At 55.6% G+C, this 18,098-nt stretch overlaps 1 protein-coding gene across 2 annotated transcripts in view; it reads right to left on the bottom strand.

The window, feature by feature from the left end:
- ATP6V0D1 (ATPase H+ transporting V0 subunit d1) overlaps positions 1-18,098 on the bottom strand; it is a 45,663-nt gene that overhangs the window by 10,816 nt on the left and 16,749 nt on the right. Inside the window, exons 1-2 of one of the 2 annotated variants that reach the window (XM_017852326.1) lie at positions 12,888-13,005; positions 4,690-4,861 (exon numbers count right to left, since the gene is read on the bottom strand). In XM_017852326.1, coding sequence (XP_017707815.1) covers positions 4,690-4,861; positions 12,888-12,963 — 248 coding nt within the window. In that variant the 5' untranslated portion in view covers positions 12,964-13,005. Of the gene's footprint in view, positions 1-4,689; positions 4,862-12,887; positions 13,006-18,098 lie in introns of those variants that run through there. The other variant, XM_017852325.1, reaches the window with a different exon arrangement.

Raw genomic sequence — 18,098 nt, 5'->3', positions numbered from 1 at the left:
AAAAGAGTGGCAGTGCTGGCACTTCTTCAAGGCATGAGCCAGGTCTAGCCCAGGACCCCGAAACCACAGCAGGCCTACAGCCCCCAACTGCAGAGTCCTGCCACGGACCCAGAAACAGTGACTGCAGATAGCAAAGACAGGAACTGGCCAGGGGAGTGGGGGCCAGAGGAACCTGATGCCCCTCTGTGACCAAGCAGGGCCCCAAGGTTGGGGTGACAGGTCCTGGAGAAAATCACAGATGTGCTGACAGGCTCATTAGGCATTTGAGGCCACTGTCCTGGGACAAAGCCTCTTTCCAGTTGCCCACTCCAGGCTGGTGGCACTGAGGCCCCTGACACAAGAGAAATATGGGGCCTCAGAATCCCCAGGTGGTGCAGATTACCCATGCCCAGGCTCTGCCAATGGGCACCTGGGCTAGACCTCCTCCAGGGAGGCTCACTCATTCAAAGACAAAGGTCTTTAAAGCCCACCTGGGACTCCCCAGAGGCCACACTCACTCCTCCCACAAGTCTCTCTGCTTCTCTTCCGGGACTGACTCAAGGGAAAACATCATGGAACGGCCCAGATCAAAGTCCCCTCCAAGGTCAAAAAACCCTGACAGACACTATCCCAAGTCTCACAGCAAGGTAATGACTGGGCTTGGGCACGGTGACATAACAACATGTTAGTGGCATGAAACTGAGCCAGATCCTCTCAAGAGCACATGATGACAGTCTACTTTAGGAGCCCTATCTCAATCAGGCTGTCGGCCCCATGCCAGACAGCTGCCTCTTCTCCAGCCACCTACTCTCTCCAGTGGCCTTTCTATCCCCACCTGATCCTGGAGTCCTCCCAATGCTGTGAAGCCACCTGTGAACCCCAGTTTCATTTGCTAAAGCTGCTCACAGTCCTCTCCAGGCACTGTCTATACTATCACTGGTACCACCCCATTGCATCCAGGCATCTCCCTCCCAGCCCCAGGCCTGACCCAGACCAGGTACTGGTTGTATGTGCGGCTGAAGGCTGGCCAGGACCTACAAAAGCAGTGGACACTGTCTCACACGGAAGGACAGACGCAGCCTCAGCCAGCTCCCGCTTTCATCACCTCCTGGCAGAAGCCTGCTCCAGCCAGCCTGGGGCAGCTCCAGAAGCAACTACCAGGCCCTGAGGGATGGAGCTAAGGTGACCTCTGTGATGGTCCCGACCTCTGTCCCCAGCTGGGCCAACTTTGTCTGTGGGCAGTCAGGGCACTGTTCTCTCAGGTCTTCACACCCAGGACGGGGCCTCTCGCTGACGCTTCTACAACCTGGAGGACTGTACTCTCCTCTCTGGCTATATTCCTCTGGGTTTTCTAGGGTAGCTTCCTCCTTCCCAGAGTGGGCACCACACCTGGAGGCTGTTGTGTGGGGCACAGAGCCAGGTGCACCACGCTCGCTACTCAGGACATGTATAGTTCCCTCAACCTAAATGCTTCCCTTAAATGCTTTTCCCCTCAGCCACACTAGCCACCTCCTCAGGGAAGCCAATCGTCAGCCCCAGCCTGGGGGAGCTGAGGCCTCTATGGAAGACTTCACCCCTTCCTGCAGCACTCCACACACACACTGGGGATGACCTGCTGGGACAAAGTGGAGAAGGGAGAGTGGCCAGAGAGGTAGGAGTTAAGTCAGAGAGGCATCATGGGAGCAAAGAAATAGCTAGGTGACTGGGGACTGGACACTGCAGAGTGGTCACACCTGAAGTGAAGGTGTGGGTCAGGGGTGGCTTTAGCCAGGGCCTTGTGATGGAGTGATGGGACTGCTGAAAGCTCAAGGGATGAGGGAAAATGAGAGAACAGACAGTGAATGTAAAAGTTTAGGTCCCCGACATGGTTTTTAACTATTTGAGCTTGCTTAGACACTGAAGAGAAGAATTTGGAAAGGAAGGTGCCTGCACGGACAGGAATGCAGATGAGTGGCCACTCAGCATCCAGGGAGTAAGGTGAGGGCACTCAGAACACTGGTGGAAGGATCTAAGAGAAAAGGAAGGGCACTTCTGCCATTGGAATGGGCTTCAGGGGGTGGGGGACAGAAGCAGCACTGGGAGGTATACGGGTTTCTACTGTCTTTGTGAAGAAGGTGGGCCATCTGCCCAAGAGGAGGCTGGGGGCAGGAGAGCAATAGCATAAGATGGGAAGGTGGTCTTTGCAGTGCTGGTGGGGTCTACAGGGTGCTGAGTAGGTAAAGCCAGAGTCTGCCGGGCAGAAACAAGCTGAGGCTGCTAAGAGGGTGAGTATGCACGCCTGGCAGCAAGGATGACCCCCCTCCCCCAAGGCTGGCTTCCCCAGCTTTCCTCCCCGCAGTGGAGGTAGGGGGAGGGCGGCTCCAGACTGGAGGCTGCTGGGATTCCTCCAGGGCTGGGGGGCTGCCAGCCGGGTGGGACCATGAGTTGGGCGGCCAAGAGAGCTGCGGATGTTGGCAGAAAAGTGCTCGAATGATGGACCAGGGAACCTCAGCTGGGGAGGGCGGGAAATGAAGACAGAAGGGGTAGCAGGGGAGGAAGCAAGGCCTAGTGTCCTGCTGAGTCCGGAACCCATGTCCCACAAGGGACTGAGAGTGGGCTGGAGGGCCAGAAGGCTGTGGGTAGAGAGGGTGCCTGATTCAGCAATTTCAGGGGTGGAGCAGTTCCAGGTGGTGACATGGGCCTGGGCAGCCATCAGTGGGGGTGGCTGAAGTGCAGAGCAGAGGAGGAAAGGTGCAGGTCATTGGAGATGACGAGGTCATGGACCAAGCAGACACAGGACCTGATGGGCTGACACGTGACTGCTGAGCTCTTGAGTGAGGGCAGGAGTGAGTGGCTGGTAGGACTGTAAGCCACAATCACCCATGAATGGAAGGGATGGGAAGCAGCAGATTCGGAGAGCCTGCCACAGGACAGCACTTGGCTGCTTTAAGTACCCTTGGTGCTTGCAGCCAACCTCTAGCAAAGAGCTGGCAGTTGTGCGGCCTCAGTCACGCTCAGACCCCTCTCCAGTTTCATGGCCTGGCAGGCTAAGACCAAGACAGGCCAAAGGCTAGCTGTACAGGCAGGTGGGCCAGTGGGCAGTGGGATGGGTGATATCTACCCTCTGACCATGGACATGGGGTCAGGCCTCCTCTGGCCAGCCTAGCTGGCAAGGCCAGAACATTCACCAGGAAGCTAAAGCAGCCTTGTGCAAACAAGTCTCAGGCTGGGCTCTGGCAATAAATGTACTGCTTCCTGGTATGTCCTCAGCTCTGGCTTTGCAGCAAGGAACACAGAGACCCGGGCCAGGGAATGATCAACAGATGGGGAGCTGCAATGTGACCCCTAATGTGGCACCACAAGAGACACCCCATTACCAGCCTCCTGCCCCAGTAGGTCCATGTTGGCATACCTTGATGGAGGCCAGGGCAGCAAGGAGGCTTTCAGGGAAGGAGGTCTGTGGCCAGGAGAGGGCCTGCTTCCTAGCTTGGGCATGTTCCCTCGCCCTTCAGGTGTCCCAGCCTGTGACTCCTGCCTGAGAATGGAGCCCTTTGGCCGCAGTACTTCCTTGAGCAAGTGGATCCTGGGCAAGTGGCTCCTAACTGCAGGGGATAAGAATCAGGCCAGGCAGCAGGCATCTAACTCTGTCCCTGCAGGGACAAGTGGGGCAGGTGTGTCAGGTCCCAAGGAGGAGAGTGGGGGCACCATAATCAGGGAATAGTAAAAGTTAGACAATACCCAGAGAGTTCAGGGAAATGCTTCACATACTGCACACTCACACTCTGCCAATGCAGGGTACTCTCCTAGACGCTAGCTGCCGAGCATGCCTCTGCTCACCACCCCTGTGGGGCAGCCACCTAGACTGGGGCTATTTCTTTGTCCACCAGGACCTGGCTCATGGCTCTTGGGACATCCCTGCAAAGGGACCCTCTCTACTTCCCTATGTCCACAGATATACATGGCCGGCAGAGACTGACCAGTCCAGGTGCCCTCCCCAAGCCTGCAGATCCCAAGGTCCTTTCCTCCACTCAGTTCCTCCAGGAGCTTGATGAAGGCAGAGCGGTGCCCAAGTGTCAGACAATGAAGAAGCTGGGGCAGCCAAGGGTCATAAGAATGGGGGCCTGCCTACCTGAGTTCCTGAGGGCTTGTGTCAGAACTGAGAAAGGCAGCTAGACGTTCGGCCTGCTCCCCAACTGTACTCCGACCCAATCTCCCTGAGACCCAGGGCCATAGTCAGAGCAGACAGAGAATGGGCCTATCCTAAGACCTTGGCCTTTCAGAGCTCTGTCCATCGCCTGACATCTGACCCCTGGCATGGGGAGTGGGGCCTGGTGAGTGTTTTGTTTGGGTGCTGTAGAGTAAGAAAAAAGGCTCCCACCTTCCCAGGTTTCCCTACCCTAGTCTATGTGATTGGGGGAAGAGGCTTCATCCAGCACTACTGCGTGGGACACTCTTGCCTGCCCACCGTATCTTCAGCCAGTAGTGAACGTGCTGGTGACCCCACTTTATAGGTGGTGGCCTGGAGGTCCAGCGTTGTTGAATGATCACGCACACAATCAGGGAGGACTCTGAAGGCAGGGCCCTGTGACAGCTGGCCTGACAGAGCTGTCCTCAGCTCTGAAAGTTGACGTAGGCACGAAGGCAGCTGGCCTAAGCCACACTGGGGCCAGCTCCTGCAGGTGTAACTATCCTGCCCAGGTAAGAGGAGAAGGCGCCACAAGGCACACTCACGTAATGAAGTCTAGGAAGCTGGCGAGTGGCTCATAGGCGTGGTTTCTCATGTGGCGGAACTCCACCACCATCTTCTCCTTGAGCCGGTCATCGATGACTGAAACCGTCAGAGGTGATGCCTCGTTGGCCAGGAAGTTACCATAATCAGTGCTCTGCAGATGCAGTTTCAAGTCTGAAACCCAAGGGTAGGGGGTGAGGGCTAGCCTTGCTGGGCCTCCCCAAGGGTCCCAAGTCCCCATTCCCACCCCGATCAGCCCCCGTTCTCCCCTGCAGTTGTGTCCCACTACTACCCTGACCTCCATCTCCCTGTTGGCTCAGGGCCTACCACAGGGCAATCAGCTAAGGCCCTGGAGATGCACCAGATCTTTGGGCCACAATCCAGGACATGGGGCCCCAAAGTTCGAGCATAAGAGGAATAGTTCCTCCCCAACATGACCAGAAAGCCTGGGAAACTCTAATCCACAACCCAGTCTTTGAGGCCCTTCTGTATGCTAAGCTGTAGGCTGGCCCTAACCTAGAGCAGGTAAGTCATGAGTCCTGCACTCCAGGGCCTCAGGGTCAGAGGGGCAAGCCAACATACCCCGAGGCAGACACGAGGCACATGAAATACAGGAGATGCCTAAAGCTATGGAGTGGAGTGGAGAGGGCACCAAAGATCAGACTGAGAAAATGAGAAGGCCACAAAAGGCTGGGCCACAGCAAAGGGCAGGCGCAAGAAAGTATAAAGGAAACAGCCAGGAGGAGGGTGTGAGTGACAAGTGGCCTTCAGGGCAAATGAGTGGCATGCAGGGGAGGTGAGGCTGACAGGAAAGACTGAGCATCCCTTCAGAGTGGCCGGAGGCAGGCAGACCAATCCTGAGGGCTCTCCTGAGCATTCAGAGATGGGGTGAGGGAAAAGGAAGCAGAGGCAGAGCAGAAGGGCCCGGGGGAAGCAGGCCAGGGAAGAGGCAGTGGGATCCTGATGAGAACCTAACAACAGTCTCCCAGAGTGTTTTGTTTTGTTTTTGTTTTTGTTTAGAGATGGCATCTTCCTATGTTCCCAGGCTGAACTTGAACTCCTAGGCTCAAGCGGTCCTCTGGCCTCAGCCTCCCAAGTAGCTGGGACTATAGGTATGTGCTAGCTAGAGTGATCTTTTTAAAACACAAGGCAGACCATGCCATTCATTGGCCTGAAACTCTCCCCTACTCCTACTTCACTCAGAAAGGGAGTCCCTTCCAGAGCCTTCATGTGGTGGTCCCACCATCCCCCCTCTACCTCTCTGACTTAGGTCCTGCGGTTCCCCCATGCTCACTATCCCCAGCCATGTCCCCACCTCAGGGCCCTTCCCTGTCTCCTGGCCTGAAAATGGAGCTGTCTCCCTCCCTTCCCTCAGATCTTCCCTCACACAACCCCACTTCAGAGGCTTCTCCACCAGCCCATCACTGTCCCTTCACTTGTGTTATACTTCTCAGCAGTACTTATCCCACCCGATACAGGACACAGAAGCTCCCTTGGGACAGTACCAAGGGCAGTGGCTGAGAAGAGACCCAGGCACATGTTAGCGGAGGCTGGCTTGGAAGACTACATGCCTCTCCGTCCCCTGGGAAGGCTGCCCAGGGGATCAAAGGCGGAGCTGCACTTGGGACCACCTCCACACGCTGTCCTGGCCACGGCCTCCGCAGGTGTCTTTGAGGCTCAGGAGACCATGCTATCCTGGGTTGTTTAGAGAGGGAGGGAAGTGAGGCATATAACCCTCTACAGGCTTAGGGGACCCCAGTGATGCCCCTCCTGCTGTACTCCATCAGGAGAAGACAGCCCCAACCTGGAGTCAGGCGTGCTAAAAGAGAGATGGAAGACAGCATGTTGAAGGTAGGGGTATGCACAGGTCTCTGGAATGGACGCCTTCCACCTGCATCTCTAGGGGGCTGGTGGCAGGCTGTACTCATGACCTCTGTGGCTCCTGGATACTCATGGAGTGAACTTCAACCTCCAGAGGCCTGCAGGAGACACCTGCTGCCTTCACCATCACTCTGCAATTGACCACTACTTTCCTCCCATGGCCACCCAAAAGGGCATAAAAGAGACAGCCAGGTAGGGCAGGCAGAAGCCACCAGCCCCTGTTCTGCTCTGTGGACCCCAATGCCTTTTTGCCTGGGAGATGTGCACTCTCCTACATCCTTACTCCAGGCCGTCTGCAATGAGCCCTTGCCCTGGGATCTCTTCTCCCACATCCTTACCACATCTAACCAAGTCCCAGCTACTCCTAGAGTAAGGCATGGGTGAGAAAAGGTGCTTTGCTCAGTAAACTTGGGTGGTTGCAGTATTTCATTACCCATTTGGTTGTTAACTGTTCTTAACTGTAATTGATGGTCATTGCTGAAATAATATATTGCCTGTATTTCTACCTCTAGAAGTGGGTTTCATGTGCTAGATTTTAATATCCTTGAGCTTGGGCAAGTGTGCAAGCCTCTTTTTTTTTTGTTTTTTTTGAGACAGAATCTCACTCTGTTGCCCAGGTTGGAGTGCAGTGGCACAATCTCGGCTCACTACAGCCTCTGCCTCCTGGGTTTAAACGATTCTCCTGCCTCAGCCTCCTGAGTAGCTGGGACTACAGGCCCATGCCACCATGCCTGGCTAATTTTTTTTTATTTTTAGTACAGACGGGGTTTCACTATGTTGGCCAGGCTGGTCTCGAACTCCTGACCTCGTGATCCGCCCACCTCAGCCTCCCAAAGTGCTAGGATTACAGGCGTGAGCCACGTGTGCAACTCTTTTTAAAAGAAACATGGTTTATTTGTACAAAACTGAGAGATTGTTAATGCCCCTGATGTGGTTTTTGTGGATGTGAAATGGTGAGAATATTAACTGGTTCCTCTTACTGTGGTATTAAAATGAAGCCTTCTTAATTTATCAAAGTCATGTTCATGCTCTGATTTTATATACTTGGGGTTCTGGCCCAGGCCCAGCAAGTGCTGAAATCTCCACTAGGGGAAGCTGCGAAGCGGATGGCAGCTGGGAGCCAGGACTGGAATACAGTTCTCTGGGTCAGACCCAGGCACTGGTGAGGCAGCTGCCAGACCAAACCTGTCTGCTTATTCACACAGCCACTGCAGCCAGCCAAGAGCCCTTCTCAGGCCAGGAGACTTCTTCCTTTTCAGCTATAGCCTGGGCCTAGAGGCCAGGCCAGATGTACAGGGTGAGCTCCAGGGAAAAACTCAGTCCTTTGGGTGGTGGCACTCCTGCCAGTGACTCTACTATTCCCTGAGACTGGGAGTCTGGACCCCAGTCTGGCCTCCTGATCCCTCCCCTCCAAAGCACCAGGGGCTGCGCCTCACCCGGGCATCTGTGTACACACTGCTCTTCCAGGCCCTGGCACAGGCTGCTGGGAGGCTTCCCCGAGTGAGCTGTCACCTCCCACTCAGGATCCTCATGAGCTCTCAAGCAGCATGAAACTTCCTCTGCTCCAGCCTCCCACTTTGCTCCACATGGCTTCTCTCCCTAGCTCAGCAACTTCCCCACTGCCAAGCACCTTTCCCCTCCCCAGGCCTCCATGACTCTCTATCCAACACCTGGCACTGGTCAGGGGGGAGTCCCCTCATCCCAACATGAAGTGGGCAACCCAGATCTACTCTAACTGGAAACACATGGGCTGTACAGTGTACTCAGCCCCATGACAGGAGCAACCTGTGTGCCGGACCTCTCAGCCATGCCCATTTCAGCCTCAGGAACAGAAATCAGATAGAACATGAAACCTGTCCAGAGTCCCAAAGCTGGGTGGGGCATAGAGGGGCTGGGAGGTGCAGCAGGCCTGAGGGATTGTCTGTCCCCAGATCTGGTCTCCTCCTCTCCTCCCCACTCTGCACCTCCTTTACTGCTCTCTTCCCCAGTCCTTGACCCAGGACAGGCTTTTCAGATATGGACTCAGCTGTCCAGACAGATTTCAGTCCCAGATGAGCTGGCAGGTGGTGGCAGAGGGGTGGGAGAAGCCAGGGCATGCCTTCTTCCCCTCCTCGGAGGCAGCCTGGACACTCACTGCTCACCTGACAGGCATGGACTGTCAGCACTGTCACTGGACTGTCATCACTCAGGAACAAGTCCCTCTGGCATCCCTTGTGGCACCATCCATTCCTAGAGAATCCAGGAATGTGTGCACATGAATGAGGGGGCAAAGCCAAGCAACGGGCTCTCTTCTGCAGGCCCCCCACTCCTGGACTCAGCATGGGCCTCCAAGCAAACACCCCTGTGCCTTGGCTGCTGCATTCTGCTGACGCCGCATCTGGGGAAGCCACGGCTCCAAGCACTGCTGGAACGCAGGCGGCCGGGTGGTTTCTGCTGGCGTTTGTCAGATCAGAGCAAACTCGGGAGACTCTACTGAGAATCCTGCCCAAGGCCTGAGGAATCTTCCTTACCAGGAAACTTACTTTTTAAAAGCCCCCAGGGATGATGTCAAAGGGCCGTTCCAGACCACTTTCCCTGGCCAAACCCCACATCTCCCTGTGACCCAGGGAAGGGGGACAGCCTGTCAGCCAAGAAGGCGACTTACAGGAGGAGGCCTACTGAACCCTCAGCTCACCCATGAGAAGACCACACAAGGCTTCTAAACCAGCTCCGACCCTGTTAGAGAAACCTGGCTCCCAGACCCAGTGGCTGGCAGCCCCAAGCCCTAAGACAGTACCGGTCAGGGCTAGGACAAGGCTGGTTGGGATGCTCCCTCCTCCCCAGCTTCCTGCTCTCTCTGAGGGATGCGGAGGAGGGGATGTGACTGGGAGGGGACGTGACTGGGAGCAGGATCTAAGCACAGAAGGAGAGGCCTGGAACTTGTTGAGAGCTTCGTGGGAGACCTGGCCACCCAGCCCTGGCCCAGCCCCTGAGGGCAGCCAAGGACGGCAGGGGCTCTGGGAAGCCAGGGGTTAGTTCTGCTCTGGGCCTTGGGCTCAGCAATCTAGCAGCCTGACAGCCTCGGTGATGGCCACTGAGAGGCCCAGACGTGCCCGGCCGAGGCATGAGCAAGTAGTGTTCTGGCTAGCACAGACTCGGGGGACTGCTCTGGTCTACCCACAAGCCCAGCTGTCTACCCCAAATCCTCCCATCCATGGCCCAACACCAGGAATGTCTGGCCAGCTTGGGATCTCCCACAGTAAAAGACTTCCTTGGAGGCCGATTTCTCATGTTCAAGAAGATGATGCTGCTCTCAGGAAGTTCTCTCTGCTGTCTGACCTAAACCCCAACTCAGAGAAGCAGCAGACCAACTCAGTCTCCCGGTGTCTCCAGCCTTCCCTCAGGCCTAGGCTTGCTCCTCAGTCTGCACCCCGGGACGTTCCCACACCTCCTCTGCATCCCACATTCTTGTCCCCATGTTCAGATGACTCTCCCTCCAACTCCTTCTCCTGGCACTACCCAGGCCTTCTGCCCTATATCTTGGCTCCCTACTCCCAAGTCCACTCTCCACACCATCAACAGAATGAAGTCCTCCAAATCAAATGGTTTGCTGTCACCTTCACCTAGCAGTCCATGTGACCCTGGAGCTGGAGCTCTGCCCTCTACCACAGCCTGGGAGGCCCCGTGCCCTCAGCCCTAGTATTACCTCAGCCCTTGACTGGTCTAACAGTGCTACTTGCTGGCCAGAGTGACCTTCCTGTGATCTCTGCTCCAGCAAGTGTTCCAGGGAAGTCCACAGGCTGCTGGAGAGAGAAGCCCTTAAAGTGCAGGAAATAGTGCTGCTTTCTCAGGCCCATGGAGAGGCTGGGTTGGGAAGACACACCCCCAGCCTGGAAAGTGAGAATCCCTGCCCTCCCGCCTCCACAGGCCGGCCCTGTCCACCCTGAGGTTGCCTGTGTCAAGGACCATTGCCCTGGTTCCAGCAGGGGCAGCTGAGGTCTTTGAAGAGGCCTGAGAAGGTTGCAGCCTAAGACCCACCTGGCATGGCTGCCCCTCTCAGGGGTCGCCAGGCTGCACTGCACCAGACTCAGGCTGGCCACATAGTGGGCCCCAGCTGGCACCCCTGACTATCACCCTAGCCCTTGATTAGTAAGAGGGCATAGGACACTCAGCCTGCCCAGTGCTTTCTGCTCTCTGTGTGACAAAGTATGGGCTTGGCAGCCAGCATCAGACAGGCCTTGAGAGGTGGCAGCTGGGCAGCCCTGCCCCCGCCCACTTCCTGAAACTTTTCCCAGATCCTGCCAACCCAGAAGGGGATCTTTCAGCCTCTCCAGGGCTCCCAGGGTCAGATGGCACACAGCCTTTTCAGCCCCCAGGCCTCTGCAGTTCCTCCCCAAGGGCCACAGGGAGGCAGAAAGGAGGGTCCTGGTCCATGCCAGGGGGTTGGTCCCACATGCCCCTGGGCCCAGTAGGCATGGAGGCAGCCCCTGGCCAGCACACTAGGCGGGGCAGCCCCGCTCGAGGCTCCCCCGTGGCCTCATGGCCAGCCCATGGAGGGGTCTTGCTGGCCAGCTGGCCACGGCAGAGTGTGAGAGGACAGTGTGTTCCCAGACTTTACTTCTGCTTTTCCAGAGGTCACTCAGTGAGGCTCTCCTGGGGAGCTCAGGGGTTTTCAGGAATTGAGGCCCATTGAATGGAACCAGATGTGAGAACATGCTCCCTAGACTCTGGTGTGCCCACATTGCCATTCTCTGCAAGGGTGGCAGAGCCTTGGAGCCTGTTCTACCACTCCCCTGGGCCTTGCTGAGAAGTCTGCTTCGAAGGGACTAGACCTGGGCTCTACCTCCAATGCCACAACTTCTACTGGCTCAAAGCAGGAAAACTCAGACAGATGGACTGATGTGGACAGATGGCCAGGCTGGTGGCCCAACAAAGTGAGAGCTGCCCTACTCTTCCTCGGTGAATGTGCTGAGCCTGACCTACTCCCTAGGCTCAGGGGTGGGAGGAGACCCTTTTTTTCATATCAGCTCCAAAGCAGATGTGTGAACTGGCTGGCTAGATCTGCAGGGTCAGAGCACCACATCTGGAACTCTCAGTGTGGGAGCCACAGTATGGAAACCATTAACCCTGGGTTTACCTGGGGCCTGCAGCACAGTATGAGTGTCCTCTTCGGTTCCCAGGCCTCTGCCAGGGCCTTTTGCAGGCTCTCTGCGAACCTCACGTAACACCAATTGACTGAGTAACCCCAAGTTCCAACACTTCCTATCAAATGCCAGCTTTCCCCCCTCTCCTCCATGCCACCTGCTATTCCCCATCCAGAGCCTTGGCACTACCACCCTCAACTGGGGTGTCCATGGCACCTTTCCCTGGCCAGTGCAGGCCCACCCATCACCTATCAGCTGACCTATCCCACAGTCCCGGCCCCCTCTGCAGATCCATTTTGCCAGATCACTGGCTTCATGACATCATTCCTTAGGCAGCTGAGTAGGACAGGGGAGAAAGAATCTGGGCTTCAGAGCCTCAAGGACTTGGGTTCAAATCCTGTCTACAAACTGGCCCTAAAACACTTGTGGAATCTCTCTGGAACCAGGCCCCTGGCCAGCCACCAGGTAACAGATTCTGCCGTGCCAGCCTCCCAGGGCACTGCACGGATACTGAGCAAAGGCAGTGGTTTACAGAAAGCTGAGCACAGCATACCATAGTCCATTTCTCCTGGCAAACACCATGAGCCCAGCAGTGTGTAGCCTTCACTTCAGGCTGTTGCTTAGGCTGTCCTACTAAGTTCTGTACAGAATGTACCTGTTCCTCCTCTCCATGGTCTATCCCAACCCTTTCCCAGGCCTCTAGCATGTCCTCTTCCCTGTCATAAAGCCTGCAGGGGACCTTGTGCAGTATGAGCATGCTAACACTCTGCTATCTCCTGGGGAAAGAGAAACAGGGCTGGCTCAAGATCCGGGGCTCCTGTCCCCAAACCTACATCTCATCTATCAGCAAGATCATAGAGAGCTCTGAGCAGCCCCAGCAACCTGGATAGAGAGAGGCAAGGACAGAACTCTGCACCACCCACCACACCCTGAGTTGCCCTGAGGGTCTCGGAAGCAGGCAGGAGGTAGTATAGCCAAGGGCAGCTCTTGCTTCATGGGAAACCTCTGGGCTGGCAGGCCAGCAGTCTTGGGATGAACCTGGAGTCTCTTGCTGGCACGGTCACATGCAAGTTACTAGGTTTCAGGTGGCTGAGGCAGAGCTCCTGCAGGGAAAGGGCGGTAAATTCTCCTTCCTCGGTCCCTGGACCCACATTTTGTTTCATGCTAGAGGTTTTTCAGTGAAGGGAGGCACTCACAGTAGAAGAATGGGGCCGATCTGCAGAGATGGTCCAGCTGACACCAGGGGCCAGTGGCACCGACCACTAGCAACATCAGACACAGGGATCAAATGGGAGAGTCACCTCCCAAGTCCAGGAAGCAAAAGGATGTCTGCCCTGGGTTCATGACCCCACTCCCTGCTCTGAGACAGGTGGCAGGTGGTGGCAGAGACGTATTTAATTACCCTCATACTCTCAGGAACACCTTGTCCCTGTGGCTGGGAGGATGAAAGCATTTCTCACATCCTAGGAGGAAGTCAACTCGTTTGACAGTCAGGAGGGTGCCAGGCAGGCGACAGTCCCATGTGCCAAAGGGAGGGGCACAACTGGTTACTGCTGCACCCAGGGCAAGTTCCAAGAAGCTCTCCTCTGACTGAGTGGAGATCCACCTGGACAGCCCCTCACCAGGCTGTCCCCACCCAGGCCCGAAGGCTCCATGGGACTGACATGTCCCAGGAGACACAGAGCTTGCAGGGCAGCTTCCCTATGTTCCCTGGCCACAGCCCAGCCTGAGAATCAGACAACCCAGCCTCACCCTGGGAGGTGGGGGCCACACCTTCCTCTGTTGATGCCCTGCACTTTGACCGAAGCGAGCTCTTTCTTCTCCAGGTTTGCCACCACAGTTACAGAACCTGCAGGTTGGAGTGGATCTGGAGCTGTGAAGAAGAGCTTCTTTTCATTTTCCCAAAGATGTGAGTTTGCCTGGGCATGAGTAAGAGATAAACTGGTCTGGCCTGGCCAGATGCCAGGTAGCCCAAGGAAGGCCAGTTATGGCAATGTGCTGTGCTCAAAAGCTGGCTGAGGCTGGGTACGGTGGCTCACACCTATAATCCCAGCATTTTGGAAGGCCAAGGTGGGGGAATCACTTGACCCCAGGGAGTTTGAGACCAGCCTGGGCAACACAGTGAGACCTAGTCTCCACAAAAAATAAAACAAAATGAGCCCAGCACGGTGGTGTGTGCCTGTAGTCTCAGCTACCTGGGAGGCTAAGGTGGGAGGATGGCTCGAGTCTAGGAGGTTGAGGCTGCAGTGAGCCAAGATCATGCCACTGCACCCCAGCCTGGGAGACAGAGGAAGACTGACTCAAAAAAAAAAAACCTGGAACATGCCCTTGTCTAGCTTCTAGGTCTGCTGGCCTGCACCACCTGAGCTATCTTGTCAGCTCTTGATGCTGGGCTCCTGTTCCACATGCACAGCCATCTTAGGAAGGACATGAAGGAAAGTTGAGGCTCACTCAGGTAGAGGTGGAGGGGATTTCTAGGGCTCCCTAGAGGCGGCTGTTCTCAGTGAGAATAAGCAAGTCAGGCCGGATTCTGGCTGGAGCATCCTGCCAGTTCCATGGTGCCCAGAGCCAGCCCGAAGGAGAAAAGTAGGAAATACTCATTTTGCTTTGACCTAGGCCCTGTTTTTGGGCTCGTGGGATCAAACCTCATCTGGGGCTGCGAGCTCATGCACTGTCAGCATAAAGTCCCATTCCCTGTGGCTCATGGAAACTGGACAGAGGCTGGGCATGGTGGCTCAATGCCTGTAATCCCAGCACTTTGAGAGGCTGAGGTGGGAGGATCACTTGAGCCCAGAAGCTCAAGACCAGCCTGAGCAACACAGAGAGACTCTGTCTCTACAAAAAATACAAACATTAGCCAGGTGTGGTAGCACGTGCTTGTGGTCCCAACTACTCAAAAGGCTAAGGCGAGAGGATCACTTGAGCCCAGGAGGTCAAGACTACAGTATTCGTGCCACTGCCCTCCAGCCTAGGTGACAGAATGAGACCCTTTCAAGAAAGAAACAAACAAAAAAGAAACAGGGAAAGAGGTAGGAAGGAGTGGGGAAAAAAAGCAAAGAAAAAGGAAAGAGAAGAAAAAAGAAACTGGTCAGAGTAGTCCAAGCCAGAGGTAGACACAGGGCTTGCAGGGCAGCTTCCCTATGTTCCCTGGCCACAATCCAGCCTGAGAATCAGACAATCCAGCCTCATCCTGGGAGGTGGGGGCCACATCCCATACCTTTGCCTGGCAGAGCCAAGAGGCTTGGTCCAGGCAAGAAGATGGCAGAAGCAGTAACTATACAAGCTGGTCCAGTACAGCACCCCCAGGACCCCACCTACCCTTCCTTTCAGCCCTCCCCTCAGTGGCCCTGCTCAAGGGCCTCGTGGGCCAGTTGTGGGGGCAACAGTAACATGCCAGAGTGAGCCAGTGCTATGGACCTGGGCTAGCCCCTGGGAGGGACATGGTCACCTGCTCGACCACACAGTGGAAGCCAGGTCCAAATGACTGAAGCCACCGGGGCAGGTGGGAGGCATGGCACCTGCGCGGATACTGAAGGGTAACATTCCAGGATCCTGTGCTCCCCCAGGCCTTGTGATATGGTATCTAGCCTGAAGCGTAAAGGGTTGGGGGCTGGGGGAAAACAGGCAGAGCTGAACCCATGACCTGGCAGCCTCAGGGCCCTGTGTGCTGCGTCATGGATTGCAGCTCATCTGTATTCATCAGCTCCCAACCCTTCAAGTTCCAAGCTAAATCCCATGTGGCAAGGCCTGAGGGAAAGACAAGGGCCCCAGAAGCAGGGTCCTTTTTGCACGACTACCCCTCCTGAGTTGGGGTCAGTTCATAGAGATATAGTCCAGGCATTCTTGAGTGAACAAATGAAAGAATAGATAAAGGGGGAAAAAAAATCAAAGAACGTAGAGTGATTGGACAGGAACTGTCAAGACAGATGTCAGGAGACCATAATTACACCCTTAGGCCTCACCTTAGACCCAGCTTCCCAGATGAAGAGAGCTGGACAACGGTACCTCCAGGAGCCTGTCCAGCTATGACACTGTTCTAGCCTAGTCAGGCCCAGACCACATTGACTCCCTGCAACCCAGCCCCTGAGATCATTCAGGGGCTCCGGGTGAGACCCCTGGCCTGGATATCCATGGAGCAGCCTTGGAAGAACTGATGACAACTGCAGGGGAGACCCTGGGGCTGTGGAGCCTCTGAGTGGCCACCAGCACAGGGACAGGGACAGGGACAGGCGGTAAAGGCTGAGTTTCAGATGACTCCTCAGAGGGGAAAGCCCCATCCACCAGCCAAGCACGAAAGCCTCTGTTGAGGTCAAGGCCTGCAAACCACTGCCTGAGCATCCAAAGTGGGGCAAGGTCTGGGCAAATGCCCAGGGCCAGGCCAGAGCTGGCCAGGAAAGCAGTGTCTAGCACCAGTCAGGGATGCTCCTCCATATATTCCTTTCCCCTGCCATCAATCTACTCAGCAGTCCTCAGGACCACCCACATTCACACAGGGGCAACCCCAGCCCTGCCCCTTGTGTCTACTCCTTGGTCCTTCAGGGGAGTTGTTAGGTTTGGACACACAGAGCAGGTGCCCAGGCCACACAGCAGCAGCCTAGCCTACTAAAGCACCCTTCGGGGCCTTGATTTTCCTGCCTTTGAAAAGGAGGAAGACCAACATTCTAGCGCAGAATAGATTTTTTAAAACATCAGCCAGGGAGTAGGTGTTGGATGAGGCAGATGCCAGGGAGGCCAATGGAGAGGCTCCAAACTGGGGTACAGGGTAGGAGAGAGTTGTCAATCAACTAATGATAACCCATTGCCAGCCTGACCATGTGGACCTGCAGTGCTTACATGGTGTTCAGGGTGCCTGGTTCGGCCATCTCCCGGAGTCACCCTGCATACATGTACCTATACATGCCACATACATCTTACATGGCCCTCAGAGGGAGTGCCAAATGAGGTTGAGAAGAGAGAAAAGTTCATCCTCTGTCCTGAAGACAAATTTTCCCTCTCCTGGAGAGGCCAGGGTGGTAGGACAAGAGTGGTGACAACCTAGGGAGGTGCATGGGTCTAGGAGCCTGAGAAGTGTAGCCCTGATCCCTGGGCTGCCTCAAGCTCCTACTTGGAGCTCCCAAGACCCTTAGGTTCATAGCACACTGTGCTGCACCTGCAGCTCCAACTCTGAGCTGCTGGCATGACCCAGGTGAGGGCAAATGAGGATGGTATAGTAGGCAAGGCTGGAGCAGCCTGCACTGGCACCAGGGCAGAGAGCATCAGGAAATGTCCCCTGGCCTTCTCCTTCCCAACCCAGGAAGATAGGGCACAGGGAGGTAAAGGTGGGTAGAGGTACACAGACAGGAGACACTAAGTGACAAGCCTTACCTCATCTGAGAAGGCCAACTGGGACTTAAGTGAGGGAAGTAGGGCCCAAGGCAGAGACCCAAGGGACAGTGCTGGTGGCAGCTGCCTCATGGAAAAGCAGAAGAGAGGCAGCCTGGATGACTCCCGGGGTCCAGCCACACCTCCCTCCCCAGGCTCCTTGACAGTGGAGTGATCCTGGCGCACCCCCTTGTGGTGGAAAGGAGGATGGCATTGTCCACAGCGAGGGGCCCCTCTGGTGGGAAGAGGGGTACGCCAGCTTCAGTTCCCCTTCAACACATCCCTCCAATTTAATCACTGCCTCAGACTCCTGGCCAGCATCTCCCATTCATTAACCTCTGAGGGAGTAGGACTACAGATACCCACAGAACCATGCAGGAATGTCTCATAAAGAACAGGAGTTAGGCCGGGCGCGGTGGCTCAAGCCTATAATCCCAGCACTTTGGGAGGCCGAGACGGGCGGATCACAAGGTCAGGAGATCAAGACCATCCCGGCTAACACGGTGAAACCCCATCTCTACTAAAAAATACAAAAAACTAGCCGGGCGATGTGGCAGCCGCCCGTAGTCCCAGCTACTCGGGAGGCTGAGGCAGGAGAATAGCGTAAACCCGGGAGGCAGAGCTTGCAGTGAGCTGAGATCCGGCCACTGCACTCCAGCCTGGGCCACAGAGCGAGACTCCGTCTCAAAAAAAAAAAAAAAAAAAAAAAAAAACAGGGGTGGGGCCCGGCGGGGGGGCCCCGCCCGTAAACCCAGCATTTTGGGAGGCCGAGATGGGCAGATCACCTGAGGTCGAGAGTTTGAGACCAGCCTGACCAACATGGAGAAATCCCATCTCTAGTAAAAAATTAAAAATTAAAAATTAAAAATTAAAAAAACACAAAAAAATTAGCCAGGCATAGTGGTGCATGCCTATAATCCTAGCTACTCAGGAGGCTGAAGCAGGAGAATCACTCAAACCTGGGAGGCGGAGGTTGCGGTGAGCCAAGATTGCGCCATTGTACTCCAGCCTGGGCAACAAGAATAAAACTGTCTCAAAAAAAAAAA

Source organism: Rhinopithecus bieti, unplaced genomic scaffold (genome assembly GCF_001698545.2).
Source record: "Rhinopithecus bieti isolate Rb0 unplaced genomic scaffold, ASM169854v2 scaffold_34281, whole genome shotgun sequence".
Lineage (NCBI taxonomy): Eukaryota > Metazoa > Chordata > Mammalia > Primates > Cercopithecidae > Rhinopithecus > Rhinopithecus bieti.
The sequence above is the reverse complement of the archived record's forward strand: the minus strand, read 5'-3'. Positions and strand labels throughout refer to the sequence as shown.